This window comes from Anas acuta, chromosome 14 (assembly GCF_963932015.1).
Source record: "Anas acuta chromosome 14, bAnaAcu1.1, whole genome shotgun sequence".
NCBI lineage: Eukaryota > Metazoa > Chordata > Aves > Anseriformes > Anatidae > Anas > Anas acuta.
In genome coordinates this window covers 12,580,205-12,598,257 of record NC_088992.1, presented here as the reverse complement: position 1 = coordinate 12,598,257, position 18,053 = coordinate 12,580,205, and the positions used below count along the sequence as shown (strand labels likewise).

General features: G+C 51.3%; 3 protein-coding genes across 3 annotated transcripts; all 3 read right to left on the bottom strand.

Moving 5' to 3' along the window:
* Positions 1 to 1,206: 1,206 nt before the first annotated feature.
* On the bottom strand, positions 1,207 to 5,490 carry LOC137864466 (protocadherin gamma-A5-like). The gene has a single exon (XM_068698565.1). The coding sequence runs from the start codon at positions 4,117 to 4,119 to the stop codon at positions 2,149 to 2,151; it is 1,971 nt and encodes a 656-aa protein (XP_068554666.1). The 5' UTR covers positions 4,120 to 5,490; the 3' UTR covers positions 1,207 to 2,148.
* Positions 5,491 to 6,527: 1,037 nt separating this feature from the next.
* On the bottom strand, positions 6,528 to 13,183 carry LOC137864459 (protocadherin beta-15-like). The gene has a single exon (XM_068698557.1). The coding sequence runs from the start codon at positions 10,552 to 10,554 to the stop codon at positions 8,113 to 8,115; it is 2,442 nt and encodes an 813-aa protein (XP_068554658.1). The 5' UTR covers positions 10,555 to 13,183; the 3' UTR covers positions 6,528 to 8,112.
* A 419-nt stretch (positions 13,184 to 13,602) lies between these two features.
* Positions 13,603 to 17,815, bottom strand: LOC137864462 (protocadherin beta-15-like). The gene has a single exon (XM_068698561.1). It carries the CDS (start codon positions 17,213 to 17,215, stop codon positions 14,774 to 14,776), a length of 2,442 nt encoding a protein of 813 aa, XP_068554662.1. The 5' UTR covers positions 17,216 to 17,815; the 3' UTR covers positions 13,603 to 14,773.
* Positions 17,816 to 18,053: the final 238 nt, after the last annotated feature.

Below are 18,053 nucleotides of genomic sequence, written 5' to 3'. Positions count from 1 at the left end.
GGAGAGGAGAGGAGAGGAGAGGAGAGGAGAGGAGAGGAGAGGAGAGGAGAGGAGAGGAGAGGAGAGGAGAGGAGAGGAGAGGAGAGGAGAGGAGAGGAGAGGAGAGGAGAGGAGAGGAGAGGAGAGGAGAGGAGAGGAGAGGAGAGGAGAGGAGAGGAGAGGAACGAGGAACAAAAAGAGAGAGAGGGAAAGGGGAGGGGAAAGGGGAGGGGAAAGGGGAGGGGAAAGAGGAAGGGGAAGAGGAAGATCTTTGTGAACCTTCACAGGTAATTTTACAGAACAATTTTCTCTCAGCAACTCTGCTCTGGACTTAGAAGCACAAGTTTTTATGCTTCACTTATTTTGCTTAAACTGAAATCCTACGATATACCAGCAGTTTAAATGGCATAACAATAATAAAAATAGAGTGATATTATTTTATTCATTAAAAATATTTCTGAAGTCCTAAAAGCTTGTTAAACCCATTATGAATGATCAGTAGCAAAGGAAGTAAGGAAAGGTAGTTTCCAAGACAGCCTCTTTTGTAGATGTGTCCTCAGAAAAGAATAGCATGTTTGGTAGGAAAAAAAGTGTTTTAATGTTTGTCATGGTTTTGATTGTGATAGAGATAATATTCTTTGTAGATGCTCACATGATGCTGTGTTTTGGAGTTTTTATGAACATAGTGGTGATAATACACCTCTGTTTTCAGTTGTTGCAGAGCAGTGTTTACATAGAGCCAAGGATTTTTCTACTTCTTATGTTGCCCTGCAAGTGAGGAGGCTGGGGGTAGCATCAGAATCTGTGAGAGGACACAGCCAGGACAGCTGATAGAAGCTGACTAAAGAGTTACTCCATACCATATGATGTCGTGGTCAGCAATAAAATCTTGGATAAAGAGAAAGGGGGGGGGGGGAGGACGACGTTCCAAGTGAAGGTGTTGGTCTTGCCAAGAAACTGTTATGCATGATGAGCTCTGCTTTCCTGGAGATGAATGAACACCTGTCTAATGATGGGAAGTAATGCATGAATTCTTGTTTTGCTTTGCTTGTGTGCATGGTTTTTGCTTTATCCAGTAAAATATCTTTATTTCAACCTATGAGTTCTCACACTTTTACTTTTCTGATTCTCTCAACAGTCTCACCTGGGGAAAATGAGCAAGTGTCTCTGTGGTATTTTGCTCCCTACCAGATTAAACCACAATAATGTTATAAGGAAAGCAAACACAGTACGATAAATTACACTTTATTTTATAATGTTTTCCATTTGTATGCAAGTACATATATTCTCTGCATCTTGACATTTACACATACATCACATACATACAAATCAATAATTACATTTCTATCAAACTCAAAAGTTAACTCTAGAAGCCCATCAGTGGAAAACACATCGAAGGGCATTAAAATACATTTAGTTTTTACCAAGTAGCATGCATATTTATGAAGGTCCTTTGGTGGGACTGATTAATTTGCTCAGTCCAGATTAGTTCCAAGTCACATGGGACTTCAGAGGTGATGGCTTTCTGGCTACAAGTTAAAGAGTTGCCCAATTCTATTAATACTTGAGAATTTATACTGGGAATGGCAAAGAAATTCTGGGAACTAGGTACTGTAAAGTACTATAAAATTTTACAGAGAGAATTTGAAAAACAATTAGAGAAATAAATTTCCTAGTGCAGCTGCACAAACAATAGAACCTTTCAGCTTTAGAGAAAGATATGATATGATGGATTTGACAAACTGTACAGAAGCTATCACATATTAAAAAAAAACACACACACACACACAAAAAAAACAAACAAAACAAAACAAAAGAAAAAAAACAGGAGTGAATGAGGAGGTATCTCAACATTTCATGTCCAACACTGCTCTTTCCGCATTTTGCCATGTCCCCGAGTGCCCTAATCAACGAGTTTTTAACAGGGAAAATACCCGATCTCAAGTCACCTCCACTTTAAAAGTGCAGTAAAAAGGTGAAATGAAAATGAAAAACACAAAACCAACCAACCAAAAACGATTACAAAGAAAGCAAACAAACAAAAAGAAACAACAAAGTAGAAAACAAACACACACACAAACAAAAAAAACAGCGCACAAAAAAAAAAACACGTTAAGAAAACGAAAATACCTGAGAGGAATCTCAGCCTCCATACTCGACAAAGTGATCTTAAATAGAAGAGAGAGCAAGTGAAACCTCCGAAGACAGCCGGGCCGGAAGGGTGTTGCAGCAGCTGTCGGCCGCCCAGCGCCGCTGGCTCTTGCGCGAGTTGGCGGTGAGCGACACCTCGTGCGAGTAGGAGTGCAGGAAGGCGCGGACGCCGTCGATGCCCACGAAGTCCGCGTCCACCGCCACCACCTTGGCCACCAGCGCGCCGGGCTCCGCCGAGCGCGGCGCCAGCTCCACGCCCGTCCAGCCCGCGCCCGCCGCCGACGCCGCCGGCGGGTACAGCACCTGCGGCGCGTTGTCGTTCTCGTCCACGGTCAGCAGCCGCACCGACACGTTGCTGCTCAGCGCCGGCGCGCCGCCGTCCTCCGCCCGCACCCACAGCCCCACCTTGCGCACCTCCTCGTAGTCGAACGAGCGCAGCGCGTACAGCGCGCCCGTCTCCGCCTGCACCGACACGTAGGACGACAGCGGCGCGCCCCGCACGCGCCCCTCCGCCAGCCGGTAGCGCACGCGCGCGTTCTGCCCCCAGTCCGCGTCCCACGCCCGCACCGTCAGCACCAGCGCGCCCTCGGCGTTGTTCTCGGGCAGACGGGCGCTGTAGCGCGCCTCCGCGAACACCGGAGCGTTGTCGTTCACGTCCAGCACGCGCAGCGCCAGCACCGCGCTGCTCCGCAGCGACGGCGACCCGCTGTCCGACGCCCACACCGTCACGTTGTACTCCGACACCTCCTCCCGGTCCAGCTCCCGCGACGTCACCACGCTGTAGTAATTGTCCAGCGCCCGCTCCAGGCGGAATGGGAGGCTTTCCGCAATGCTGCACCGCACCTCACCGTTGGCGCCCGAGTCGCGGTCCTGCACGTGCAGCAGGGCCACCACCGTCCCGGCCGGCGCGTCCTCCGAGATCTCGCTCAGCGCCGACCGCACCGAAATCTCGGGCGCGTAGTCATTCACGTCGGTCACCGAGATCGAGACCATAGCGGTGTCGGATAGGCCACCGCCGTCCCGTGCCATCACTTGGAGATCATAGGAGTCGCTTTCCTCGAAGTCCAGGCTCCTCACCAGCCTGATCGACCCCGTCTCCGGATCCAGGTAGAAAATTTCCGATGCTAGGTCTGTCGCTTTCTTAACGGAGTATTTCACATTCGCGTTGATTCCCTCGTCGGCGTCGGTGGCCGTGAGGGTGAGCAGGGTAGAGCTCACAGGCACGTCCTCGGGCACGCGCACCGCGTACACCGCCTGGCTGAACACGGGCGCGTTGTCGTTGGCGTCCAGCACAGACACGCGGATGCGCGCCGTGCCCGTCCGCAACGGCTCGCCGCCGTCGATCGCCCTCAGCACCAGCTCGTGAAACGCCGCCTCCTCCCGGTCCAGCGCCTTGGCCAGCACCAGCTCGGGACGCTTCTCGCCGTCGGCTCCCGCCTGCACGGACGGCGAGAAGTGCTCGTCGCCGCTCAGCTCGTAGCTCTGCAGGGAATTCACTCCCACGTCCGGGTCGCGAGCCTCGGCCTGGGGAAAGCGCGACCCAGGAGCAGTCATCTCGCTTATTCTCAGTTCCGGTTCGGACTCTCGGAAGCTGGGGGCATTGTCGTTAATATCCGTGATTTCCACTTCGATACCGTAGACCTTCATCTCACCCTCCACGATCACCTCACAGCGCAGCACACATCGCTCCACCAGCCGGCACAGCTGCTCTCTATCTAGCCTCTCCGCCGTCACCAGGTGGCCGCTGTTCGCATGCAGAGCAAAATATTGCGTCCTATCTGCCGACACCACTCGGGCGCCGCGATCGCGGAGCGTCGGCAGCTGCAGCGCCAGGTCCTTGGCCACGTCGCCCACGAAAGAGCCCTTGGGCAGCTCCTCGGGCACCGAGTAGCGCAGCTGTCCCCACGCCGCCTCCCACGCTGCCACCAACACGCAGCACAGCAGCGCTCGCTGCCTCCGGCCCCACCGCCCTTCTCTCGCCGCGCACATCTCCACCTCGCGCACCTCCTCGTAGTCGAACGAGCGCAGCGCGTACAGCGCGCCCGTCTCCGCCTGCACCGACACGTAGGACGACAGCGGCGCGCCCCGCACGCGCCCCTCCGCGAGCCGGTAGCGTACGCGCGCGTTCTGCCCCCAGTCCGCGTCCCACTTGGGCAGCTCCTCGGGCACCGAGTAGCGCAGCTGCCCCCACGCCGCCTCCCACGTCGCCACCAACACGCAACACAGCTGCACTCGCTGCCTCTGTCTTCAGCACCCTTTTCTCCCCGTCATTTCCCAGACCGGGTCATGTTCTCCCTTTCAGGTCCGGAGCTTTCCTGCGCGTCCCCGCGTTCTCTGCATTCCTCCCGCCGAGCCTCGTCCCGAACAGCCTTTCCGCGCTCACTGACCCCGCGCCCCTTTTGCCTCAGACCTTGTAGCCCAGCGTTAACCAACAGGGACACCCCCAGCCTCACGCAACAACTGCAGCCTTGTGCCTCCAGTATCCCTTGTTCGGTCGCGCGGCAGGTCCGCGGCAACTCGCCTGCTGTTCTTGAAATAAGGCCTGACACACACCGAACAGCTGTGCCATCATGATAGCAAGTCTCACCCTAATCTCCATGAAACCATCTCGGAGCACTGAAGACCTCGCGGGGAGATTGAAGTGCCTGGCAAGATCTGTACTTAACGGCAACAAGAACCTGGGCAGAGAAGCTTGTAATAAAAAACATGGCCAATTAGAAGAGGAAAATGCTTTTTGTGTGTACTGTCGTCCCACCCTGTCAGCCACAATTCTTTGTTTCCACAACAGAAACGAGTTACTGCACCCCAGAACACACTGTTTAAAGGAGGCAGCGGTCTGTAGGACTGATTGTGGGTGGAGACAGCGCTGAAGTACCAGAACCTGGCCTTCGCCTTCTGCCTCCTTCTGACAAGTCCTGCTCAGTGCATTGCTTTCTAAATGGCACCTCTTAGGGCCCCCTAGGCAACAATCTCCATTGTTATAGCATTTAAGCTATCAGAAGACCTTCTGAATTGACTCAGACATGCTGATGTTTGGCTTAGAACAACTGAGAATCAGCAGTTTTACAGCAGGACGTGCTGGTTCGTTGTAATGCCAGTAAGAAAGACGCTAAGACTCTGTGAGGTGTCAATCACAATTCCAGTGAATAGAGTGAAGATGATAAGAAGAGATGAATATGAGTAATCTCATCTCCCTTTGTTAGGAGTACGAGTAATATAGTATGAGTAATTGTCTCAATAAAAATATGAGTAATATAGTATGAGTAATCTCAGTGCTAACAAAGACCACAAGAGGGCCTGCCTGCAAATCCCCAGTGCCTACTCTTTCAGACACTAGTGGCCACATCTCCAGGTAGAGGACACATGACTGCAAAACAATTCCTCAATCAAGGAAAAAATTTATTAAAAGAAAAAAAGAAAAAAAGAAAAAAGAACCTAGAGTTGGAAAAAAATATGGATCCTTTACAGAGATTTCCTGATAAGAACATTACCACAAAGACTTTATCCACAACAGCATCCTTTTTATTGCCAGAATGGCACTTGGAAACTCATTCCATTTCACTTTTACAGACAAGGGTATCCTGGATTAAAAATGATACAGTATATAATGCAGCACAACAGAACATGAGAGTGTTTATGTATCCAGTCCCAGAACACCTTCTTTCCAACAACCCATTGTTATAAGTTGTGTGTCAGTCCTTCTTCAGGTGAATTGGTAGACAATGCTTAAACATACAGCCAAAGGAGAAAGGAAAAAAAAAGGCAAATGTAAGCATTCTAACAAAAACCTGGAAAACCATACCAAGATAGCTCACTACTCTCATTGAGGAATCCCAGCAAGCAGGAATGAAAACAACAACCACCTGCATTCTACTTTTAAAATCTATCTTGGTTCTACCTGTAGACAAAGGTCCTCTGAGGCAATGTGTCAGGATGCCTTGCTATCCATGCAAACACAATGATCAAAGTCAAAGCTTTGTATAATTAGAGTCTATGGTGGAATTTTAGTGCTGCTATAGTTTTGAGTCACTCCCAAGAACATGGACCACTGCAAAGTCTGGCTCTGCATGTTTTTGCACTAAGTCAGATGTATGTTTCTCTTCACCCGTCTAAAAATAATAGAAATAAATAAATAAATAAGACCTTTCTTCTTCAGGCAATGATATATTTCAGCTCTGATATTGGCTTTTCTGAAGTGCTCCATTAGTAAGATTTGATTCAGTCTCCTTGGCTAAGTGCTTGTCATTAGAAAGACCTCAGATCACAACCTGTTTTATTCTGGGCTGAAACGCAATTTTTAGGTTGGGCAGATGGCAATGCATTATAGCCCTCCTCCCTTGTATGCAGGGAAGAAAGGCATTAGCCCTGTGTATCACTGCAGTGCAAGTGCTACTCTCTTTATTTGCTGTGTCTCGGATCATTCTGTGCGAGACATGTCATCACTATGTGTTTTTTCACTGTGTGGTCTTCCACCTTATTTGGCAAGAAGCATGTTTTGTATTGAGTTTTGCTGTCTCATCTTCTCTATGGCATAGTGAAAATGTGCAGAGAATCAGATTTTTCAGTGGTCCATCTGCTTGGGATTGACTTAGTGTTAGGTGGCTATTCGTGCATCCAATTATAAGATCAGATTTATTTCCTGGAAACAAGACTGCATTTCATAAGGCAGATCCCTTCCACCTCCAAGGCATGCAGCCTTTGGCTGGGTTTGGCTTGCAGCTAGTCAAAGGAAAATGCATTGAACTGTCCCACAGATTCTGTCCCAGGGCTCTCCAGGGCCACATCCACCGTGGAGTTTAGGACTGACAGGGAATCCTCCATGTCACCAACATCCCTGCCTGTGCCAGAGTGCTGTGGTGGCACGCTTTGGGAGGATGGGCTTCAGGAACTTGAACTCACTGTTGCCCGACCCCGTGGTGAAGATGGTCTCATAGCAATGGGCATAGGGCAGGGTCCCAGCAGCAGCCCCAGCAGCCAGACTGCTCTGCAAGTTGCCCGTGCCATACAGCATGTGCCCTCCTTTCAGCTCCTTTCTCTTGAACAACTTGCAAGCAACAAAGGCTGCAACAGATGTGAGGAAGAGGAGAGAGACCAGTGAAACGATTAAACAGATTGTCAGGGAGCTGTCAATGATAGCACTTCCCTTTCATTGAGGAACCCCTTCAAGCAAGAATGAAAACAATGACACAAAAAAGGATATTACTTTTTAAAGTCTATCTTCTGCCTTGTACACAAACATCCTCTGAAGCAATGTATCAAGATGCCTTCCATCCACCCAAACACAACGATCAAGGTCAAAGCTATGTATAATTAGTGTCTGTTGGAATCATTAGTCCTGCTATAGTTTTGAGTCACTCCCAAGAAAATGGACCACTACGAAGTCTGGCTCTGCATGTATTTGCTGTGTCCTGGAGAAGATGAGATGGCAGAACGCAGTGAAATACATGGTTCATGCCAACCGAGGTGGAAGACCACACACTGCAAAAACACATGGTGCCAACAAGACTCACACAGAGAGATTCAGGACTCAGCAAAGAAAGAGAGTAGCACCTGCACTGCAGTGATACACTCGGAGAAATCCTTTCTTCCCTGCAAACAAGGGAGGAGGGCTATACTACCCTGTCATTTGCAGAATCTCAACATTTTGTTTCAGGGTGACAGGGTGATTGTCAAGGTTTTTCCGAATGACAAGTATTTAGCCAGAGAGCTAGGACCAAACCTTGCTCATGAAGCACTTTGGAGAACTCAGTATCAGAGCTGAAACATCATTGCATGAGCAAAAAGCCTTGGTTCTCTTATATTACTTTATTCCTAATCTTTTTGGGGGGGTGAAGAAAAACATACATCTGACTTAGTGTTAGAGAGTCACTAGTGAAGCCAATTACGAATGCAGTTTTAATCTCTAGGAAACAAGACAGAATACCTTTAGACAGATCCCTTCCACCTCCAAGTCATGAAGCCTTTCACTGCGTGGACTCAGACCTAGTTAAAGGGAAGGCCATTAAAGTGTCCAACAGATGGTGTACCAGAGATGTCCAGGGCTGCATCCCCCATGGAGTTCGGAATGGGCGGGAAATCCTCTGTGTCACAAACACCCCTGCCTGTGCCAGAGTGCTGTGGTGGCACGCTGGGGAGGATGGGCTTCAGGAACTTGAACTCGCTGTTGCCCGACCCCGTGGTGAGGTTGATCTCATAGCAATAGGCGTGGGGAAGGGTCCCAGCAGCAGCCCCAGCAGCAAGACTGCTAGGCAAGTTTCCTGTACCATATAGCATGTGCCCTCCTTTCAGCTCCTTTCTCTTGCACACCTTGCAAGCAACAAAGGCTGTGACAGATGTGAGGAAGAGGAGGGAGACAAAGACCAGTGAAACGATTAAATAGATTGTCAGGGAGCTGTCTTCATCCTGCACAGCCAGCTCCTGCTGTGGCAGGTGTTCCTGTGAGAGGCCGTTAAGCAGGAGTACATTCAGCGCTGCAGTGGCCGACAGAGGTGGCTGCCCATTGTCACGCACCAGCACCTCGAGCTTCTGCTTCACGGCATCCCTTTCTGTCACTGGCCTCCTCAGACGCACCTCCCCATTTTGGCTACCCACAGCAAACAGCCCGGGGTCTGTGGCCCTCAGCAGGTGGAAGGAAAGCCACGAGTTCTGACCACAGTCCGCATCAACCGCCACCACTTTGGTGACCAGGTCCCCCACCTCAGCCGACGCTGGCACCAGCTCACTGGATGGCGGGCTGCTGTCCTGAGCAGGGTGCAACACCAGTGGGGCATTATCGTTCTCGTCCACCACGAGGAGGCGGACGGTGACGTTGGTGCTGAGGGGAGGGGACCCCGCATCAGTGGCACTCACCAGCACCTCAAGCTGCCTCACCTGCTCATAGTCCAGTGGACGCAGCACAAACACATGTCCGTTCTCTGAGTTCACGGAGATGCAGGAGCAGGGGTCCCGTTCTGCAGGATATACAGGCCTCAGGGAATAGGTCACCTTGGCATTGGGTCCTGCATCTGAGTCCACTGCACTGACAGCCCCAACAAGCACTCCAGGGATATTGTTCTCTTGCACATACATGGTGTACGATGTCTGGTTGAAGACAGGGGCATTGTCATTGACATCGGAGATGTCCACAGTTAAAGTCTGCGTGGTGGTGAGAGGAGGAGATCCTGCGTCTGCTGCTGTGATGACCACAAGGTACTGAGCTGTCTCCTCCCGATCCAACGTGCTCACTGTCACTAACTCATAGTAATTCTTATAGGCTGGCCTCAGGGAGAAGGAGAGCTGGTCTTCAAGGGCACAGCTGATCTCCCCATTCACACTGGAATCCCTGTCTCTGACAGCAAATACAGCTACCACTGTCCCAGGCTCTGTGTTCTCGGGTAGGGGGTTTCTGAAGGAACTGATCACCACTTCTGGTGCATTGTCATTCACATCCACCACCTCCACCAACACCTTGCAGAGTGCTGAGAGGCCTCCACCATCAGTTGCTCGTACTCGGAACTCATGTTTCTCTTTGCTCTCAAAATCCAGGGGCTTTGTGACACGAATTTCACCACTAATGGCACCAATTGTGAAAGGCAAGTGGCTCGCATTGATTGCTTGGCTGAACCCATAGGAGATGTCACCATTCAGTCCCACATCTGGATCTGTGGCTATGACTCTGAGAACCACAAAACCAGCTGGGGCATTTTCCAAAACCTGAACAACATATACCTCCTTAGTAAAGGTGGGAGCGTTGTCATTCACATCCAGAACTATGATGTGGATTTGGGCTGTCCCGCTCCTAGGTGGAGAGCCACCGTCTGTAGCAATGAGACTGAAAAGCAGCTCTGGCTGCTCCTCCCTGTCTAGAGGCTTTTCCAGTACAAGTTCGACATAGATGTCACTGTTGCCTTTAATCCGAGGAGAAACACTGAAGTAGTCATTCCCTGGAACGATGGTGTAAGCCTTGATGCTGTTGCTGCCAACGTCCAGGTCCTGAGCTGCCTCCACGGGGAAATGCGAGCCAGGGTCGCTGGTTTCCGGGATCTGAAAAGTGACTCGTTCCTCGGGAAAGACCGGCGAGTGGTCGTTGACGTCCTCCACGGCCACCTCGACACGGAAGAACTGCAGCGGGTTTTCCAGCAGGAGCTCGAAGGCGAGCGTGCAGGTAAGCGAGCGGCCGCACATCTCCTCGCGATCGAGCCGCTCCGCCAGGACGAGGCGGCCGGTGGCGCGCTCTAAGCGAAAATGCTGCCGGCCGTCCGCGGAGGCAATGCGTGCCCGGCGAGCCGACAGCTGCGCCGGCGTCAGCCCCGCGTCCTCCGCCACGTTGGCCACCACGGAGCCGCTCTCCCCCTCCTCGGCTACGGAGTAGCGGATGGGCTCGCAGCGAACGCGCGGCACGCACAGCAAAGCACACAGACAAAGCACTTGCCTTGCAGACGCCATGGCGGGGCGGCGGACACCCTCCGTCTGCCGCAGTCCTCCGCGGGAAGCGGCGCCCGGCAGCAGCGCGGCGCCAAGGGCGGGCGCCCTCCCTCGCGGCCTCCCTCTCTCCCTCTCGCCGAGCTCGGCTGGCGGCCCGCAGCGCGTTACTCCGGGACTGGCAGCGGCTGCTGCGGAGGACGCCGCGGACGACCGCTCGCCGCCGCCTCCCGGCTGCGCTGCGCTGCGCTGCGCTGGGCTCGGCCGCCTCCCCGCTCGCAGCCACTCGCCGCCGCCTTGGCCACGAGCACCACCCTGCGGCCTGCGGCGGGACTGCTCCGGGACGGGACGCGCTCCTGGCCGCCGACTCGCAGCCTTGCACAAACGCCGGCGTGCTCACACAGCTTGCCTGCAAACTATACGGCTACAAGGACTCTCCCAACAGCAGCAGGCTGTTTGTGGCTGGAATAGCGCTCGGGTGTTCTTCCCATGTCACCTTTACAGGAAAGCGTGTCCTGCGTGGCCGTGATGCAGCGTATGAGTGCAGCGCAAAGCAGCGTGAGCTTTTCCAAATGTTCACTGCCATACCACCACCGTTCCAAAAACATGTTCTGCCTGTGGTGACAGTCCTTCTTCAGGGGAATAGGTAACACAATGCTCCAACACAACTCATACAGGAAAAGAGAATGGGAATAAGGGGAATGAAAGCTTTCTAACACCATGGAACTAAACCCATGAATAATCATGTCAGACTGCACTCTTGTCTCATGGAGAAGCTAGAGTAAGCGGGAAGGAAAGCAATGGGACAAAACTGGGAGACCAGTTTTTAACATTTCTTTGGGAAAGACTTGTCGTTCATTTACCTTAGAATCCAGGCATTACCATGAGAATGATCTTTGTCTGCCCAATCTCACCCTTGTGTTATATCCCAGAAAAGACAGGGTGGGGTCCACAGCGTTCCCTAACAAGGAGGACAAATTAATTAAGGAGCCTAAGAACAAAGTACTTAACGAGCCAATTTAAAGAGCCAAACCCTACTAATGAGGTGCTTCAGGAAAGATATTGTCCGAGATGAAACAAATCGCCTGAAGGAAAGAAACTTTACTTTCTTGATTTTATCTCTTATTTTTCCTTTGAGGGATGAAGAAAAACATACATCTGATTTCCTATTAGAGGGTCATTTGCGAAGCCAATTACAACAAGCAGGACAAAGAATTTAAGGAGCCAAAGAATTTAACAAGACAAAGAACTTAACGAGACAGTCTGAAGCGCCGATTTCTACTCACTTCAGAAGAGATTTCGACTGAGGTGAAACATCATTTCCCGAATGATATGTTTCACCTCAGTCTTTGGTTTCTTTCATTCAATTTATCTGCTTATTTATTTATTTTGGAAGTGTAGAGGAAAACATATATCTGACTCAATTTTAGAGGGTTATTTGCAAGGCCATTGTCAAGTGCAGGTTTAGTCTCCTGGAAACAAGGGTTAAGGGTTGTGAGCTAGATCCCTTCCAGCTCTAAAACACTAGACAGGGTCTGGCCTCACCAGTGGTTAACAGAGGGGAAGTATTGTTTCCCTTGAGTTGCCCGAGATACTCCCTTGATCTGTTCAAGAGATTCTGCTGATTCAACCATCATTAGGCTTCTTTATGGCAAGGGCATGCTGCTGGCACATGTTCAACTTGGTATCCACTGGGACCCCAGAGCCTTTTCCACCAGCCTGCTTTCCTGGAACATGGCATTGTTCCTCCCCAAGTGAAGGACTTTGCACCTTTCCTTGTGTAACTCCATGAGGATCCTGTCAGCCCATTTCTCCAGGTTCTCCAGATCCTTTTGATGACAGCAACACCCTCTGCAGTAGCCGACGCTTCTCCACCTCACCCCCATTCCCGTTCTACAGCACCTGCTGACTTACAGGGGACACACTCTGTCCCATCATTGAGATTATTTATAAGGATATTCAACACAGAATAAAAAGAATATCCCCAGCTGGAAGAAACCCGTAAGGATCATCTAGTGACCCTCCGGGCTCTTCATAGCTCTAAAAATAATTCAGACCATGTGACCAAGAGCACAATCCAAATGCACAGCCCAAATTTGCTCAAAATACCTTCTAGTCCTACATCCAAATCGTTTCTAAAAACATTGAAGAGAACTGGCACTAAAACGAAACCTTGGGGGACCCCACTGGTGACTGGCTGCTATCCTGGTGCAGCCCCATTTACCGTAAACCTTTGAGCAATACCCATCAGATAATTATTCATGCATTGTATGATGTTTTTGTCTAGCTGCATGCTGGGTATATTGCTCAGTAGGATCCTAAGGGAAACTGTGTCAAAAGCTTTACTGAAATCCAAAAAGATTACAGCAGCTGGTTTCGCTTCATCGACTAGATGGGTGATCTCATAATAAAAGGAAATCAAATTTGTGAAAGAGAACCTACCCCTCATGAAGCCATGTTGGCTGTGACCAATGATTGTGTTGTCCCCCAGGTGTGATTCAATAGTTCCCAGAATAATCTCCATAATTCTACCCTGCACTGCCATGACACTAACAGGCCTCTAGTTTCCAGGGCCTTCTTTCTTGCCCTTCTTGAAAACTGGTACAACATTTGCCAGCTTCCAGTCAACTGGGGCCTCTCCAGATTCCCAGGAATACTGAAAAAAAAAATTGAGAGAATTCCCACAATGATGTCAGTCAGCTCTCTGAGCACCCTGAGATGAAACCCTTCCAAATCCATGGACGTGTATGGATCTAAGTGAAGTAGCAAATCCCATACACAGTAAACAATGCAATCTGTATTGATCCATGGGGTACACCAAGAGTTCCTGGCATCCAACAGGACTTTATGCCATTGATCACCACTCTTCTGGGCCCAGCTGATCAGCCACATATGTTCAGGACTCACAAGACCCACAAGAGGCCTTCTAGCAAATCCTTGCTACCCACACTTTTCCTTCAGGCACTAGCAGTCACATCTCCAGGTTGAGGACACATTCCTCCAGAACAATACCTCAATAAAGGAAACAATTAAATATATATATAGTAAATAAAAAAGTACCCAGACAGACAGTGACCCAGGACAACAGCAACCTTTTTATTGCCAGAATGGCACTTGGGAATTCATTCCATTTCACTTTTACAGACAAAGGTATACCAGCTTAAAAATGGTACAGTGTATAATGCAGCACAACAGAACATGAGGGTGTTTATGTATCCAGTCCCAGAACACCTTCTTTCCAAAAACCCATTGTTATATGTTGGATGTCAGTCCTTCTTAAGGGGAATTCGTACGACAATGTTTAAATACATAGACAAAGGAGAAAGGGAAAAAAAGGAAGATGCAAGCATTCTAACAAAAACCTGGAAAACCAGACCATGATAGCACTTCCCTTTCATTGAGGAACCCCTTCAAGAATAAATGAAAATAATGACAGAAAAAAAGGTTACTCCGTTTTAAAGTCTATCTTTCTTCTGCCTTGTAGACAAATGTCCTCTGAGGCAATGTATCAAGATGCCTTGCCATCCACCCAAACACAATGATCAGGGTCAAAGCTATGTATAAGTAGTGTCTGTTGGAGTTGTTAGTCCTCCTATACTTCTGAGTCACTCCCAAGCACATGGACCACTGCAAAGTCTGGCTCTGCATGTATTTGCTGTGCCCTACAGAAGATGAGATGGCAGAACCCAGTAAAACACATGGTTCATGCCAACTGAGGTGGAAGACCACACAGTGCAAAAACACATGGTGCTGACATGCCTCACACAGAGAGATCCAGGACTCAGCAAAGAAAGAGAGAAGCACTTCCACTGCAGTGATACACAGGGCTAACATCTTTCTTCCCTGCAGAGAAGGGAGGCGGGTTATACTGCGCTGTCAACTGCCCAGCCTCAACATTGTGTTTCAGCACAGAATAAGACAGGGTGATTGTCAAGGTTTTTCCTAATGACAAGCATTTAGACAGAGAGCCAGGATCAAATCCTGCTCATGAAGCACCAGTACCAGACCTGGAATATATCATTGCCTGAGAACAAAGGCCGTTGTTCTCTTATATATATATATTTAATTTCTAATATTTTTTTTTGGGGGGGAGAAGAAAACACACATCTCACTTAGTGTTAGAGGGTCATTTGTGAAGTCAATTACAAATGCAGATTTAATCTCCAGGAAACAAGACTGAATATCTTTAGCCAGATCCCTTCCAGCTCCAATGCATGAAGCTTTCCACTGTTTAGACACAGACCTAGTTAAAGGGAAGGCCATTAAAGTGTCCAACAGATGGTGAACCAGAGATGTCCAGTGTTGCATCCCCCATGGAGTTCTGGACGGGTGGGAAATCCTCTGTGTCACAAACACCCCTGCCTGTGCCAGAGTGCTGTGGTGGCAGGCTGGGGAGGATGGGCTTCAGGAACTTGAACTCGCTGTTGCCCGACCCCGTGGTAAGGTTGATCTCGTAGCAATAGGTGTGGGGAAGGGTCCCAGCAGCAGCCCCAGCAGCAAGACTGCTCTGCCAGTTGCCTGTACCATAGAGCATGTGCCCTCCTTTCAGCTCCTTTCTCTTGCACACCTTGCAAGCAACAAAGGCTGCGACTGATGTGAGGAAGAGGAGGGAGACAAAGACCAGTGAAACGATTAAATAGATTGTCAGGGAGCTGTCTTCATCCTGCACAGCCAGCTCCTGCTGTGGCAGGTGTTCCTGTGAGAGGCCGTTGAGCAGGAGTACGTTCAGTGCTGCAGTGGCCGACAGAGGTGGCCGCCAATTGTCACGCACCAGCACCTCGAACATCTGCTTCATGGCATCCCTCTCTGTCACTGGCCTCCTCAGACGCACCTCCCCATTTTGGCTACCCACAGCAAACAGCCCGGGGTCTGTGGCCCTCAGCAGGTGGAAGGAAAGCCACGAGTTCTGACCAGAGTCCGCATCAACCGCCACCACTTTGGTGACCAGGTCCCCCACCTCAGCCGACGCTGGCACCAGCTCACTGGATGGCGGGCTGCTGTCTTGTGCAGGATGCAACACCAGTGGGGCATTGTCATTCTCATCCACAACGAGAAGGCGGACGGTGACATTGGTGCTGAGGGGAGGGGACCCCGCATCAGTGGCACTCACCAGCACCTCAAGCTGCCTCACCTGCTCATAGTCCAGTGGATGCAGCACAAACACATGTCCATTCTCTGAGTTCACGGAGATGCAGGAGCAGGGGTTCCGCTCAGTGGGGTGCACAGGCCTCAGGGAATAGGTCACCTTGGCATTGGGTCCTGCGTCTGAGTCCGCTGCACTGACAGCCCCAACAAGCACTCCAGGGATATTGTTCTCTCGCACATACATGGTGTACGATGTCTGGTTGAAGACAGGGGCATTGTCATTGACATCGGAGATGTCCACGCTGAAGGTCTGGGTAGTGGTGAGAGGAGGAGAGCCTGCGTCTGCCGCTAGGATGACCACAAGGTACTGAGCTGTCTCCTCCCGATCGAATGTGCTCACGGTCACTAACTCATAGTAATACTTATAGGCTGGCCTCAGGGAGAAGGAGAGCTGGTCTTCAAGGGCACAGCTGATCTCCCCATTCACACCAGAATCCCGGTCCCTCACAGCAAAGAGGGCTACCAATGTCCCAGGCTCTGTGTTCTCAGGGAGGGGGCTGCTGAAGGAACTGACCACCACCTCCGGTGCATTGTCGTTCACATCCACCACCTCCACGACTACATTGCACATGCCTGAGAGGCCCCCACCATCAATTGCCAGCACACTGAGCTCATATTTCTGTGTGGTCTCAAAATCCAGGGGCTTTGTGACACGAATTTCACCACTCGTGGTATCAATTTTGAAAGGCAATTGGCTCTCACTGACTGCTTGGCTGAACCTATAGGAGATGTCACCATTCAGTCCCACGTCTGGATCATTAGCCACAACACTGAGAACCACAGAGCCTGCTGGGGCATTTTCCAAAACCCGACCAATGTAAAGCTTCTGTGTGAAGGTAGGAACATTGTCATTTGCATCTAGAACTATGATGTGAATTTGTGTGGTCCCGCTCCTTGGTGGAGAGCCACCGTCTGTAGCAATGAGACTGAAAAGTAGCTCTGGCTGCTCCTCTCTGTCGAGAGGCTTTTCCAATACCAATTCTATATATTTGTTACCTTCAGCCAGACTCTCAGAGGAAACACTGAAGTACTCGTTCTCGGGAGTGATGGTGTAAGCCTGGATGCTGTTGCTGCCAACATCCAGGTCCTGTGCTGCCTCCACGGGGAAACGTGAGCCAGGGTCTCCCCTTTCCGGGATCTGAAAAGTGACTCGTTCCTCGGGAAAGACCGGCGAGTGGTCGTTGACGTCCTCCACGGCCACCTCGACACGAAAGAACTGCAGCGGGTTTTCCAGCAGGAGCTCGAAGGCGAGCGTGCAGGTAAGCGAGCGGCCGCACATCTCCTCGCGATCGAGCCGCTCCGCCAGGACGAGGCGGCCGGTGGCGCGCTCTAAGCGAAAATGCTGCCGGCCGTCCGCGGAGGCAATGCGTGCCCGGCGAGCCGACAGCTGCGCCGGCGTCAGCTCCGCGTCCTCCGCCACGTTGGCCACCACGGAGCCGCTCTCCCCCTCCTCGGCTACGGAGTAGCGGATGGGCTCGCAGCGAACGCGCGGCACGCACAGCAAAGCACACAGACAAAGCACTTGCCTTGCAGACGCCATGGCGGGGCGGCGGACACCCTCCGTCTGCCGCAGTCCTCCGCGGGAAGCGGCGCCCGGCCGCAGCGCGGCGCCAAGGGCGGGCGCCCTCCCTCGCGGCCTCCCTCTCTCCCTCTCGCCGAGCTCGGCTGGCGGCCCGCAGCGCGGCACTCCGGGACCGGCAGCGGCTGCTGCGGAGGACGCCGCGGACGACCGCTCGCCGCCGCCTCCCGGCTGCGCTGCGCTGCGCTGCGCTGCGCTGGGCTCGGCCGCCTCCCCGCTCGCAGCCGCTCGCCGCCGCCTTGGCCACGAGCACCACCCTGCGGCCTGCGGCGGGACTGCTCCGGGACGGGACGCGCTCCTGGCCGCCGACTCGCAGCCTTGCACAAACGCCGGCGTGCTCACACAGCTTGCCTGCAAACTATACGGCTACAAGGACTCTCCCAACAGCAGCAGGCTGTTTGTGGCTGGAATAGCGCTCGGGTGTTCTTCCCATGTCACCTTTACAGGAAAGCGTGTCCTGCGTGGCCGTGATGCAGCGTATGAGTGCAGCGCAAAGCAGCGTGAGCTTTTCCAAATGTTCACTGCCATACCACCAATGTTCTAGCAACCTGTTTCTCTTCCTAAGCTGCAAGTCCTTCTTCAAGGTATAGGTAACACCATGCTCAAACACAACTCATACAGGAAAAGAAAATGGGAAAAAGGTGAATGAAAGCTTTCTAACAGCATGGAACTAAACCCATGAATAATCATTTCAGACTGAACTCTTGTCTCATGGAGAAGCAAGAGCAAGTGGGAAGGAAATGATGGGACAAAACTGGGAGACGAGTTTTTAATTTTGTCTAGGTAATAGAGTCATCAT

Coding starts and splice junctions, on each gene's coding strand:
- LOC137864466 (XM_068698565.1), bottom strand. CDS start 4,119: ATGTGCGCGGCGAGAGAAGGGCGGTGGGGCCGGAGGCAGCGAGCGCTG.
- LOC137864459 (XM_068698557.1), bottom strand. CDS start 10,554: ATGGCGTCTGCAAGGCAAGTGCTTTGTCTGTGTGCTTTGCTGTGCGTG.
- LOC137864462 (XM_068698561.1), bottom strand. CDS start 17,215: ATGGCGTCTGCAAGGCAAGTGCTTTGTCTGTGTGCTTTGCTGTGCGTG.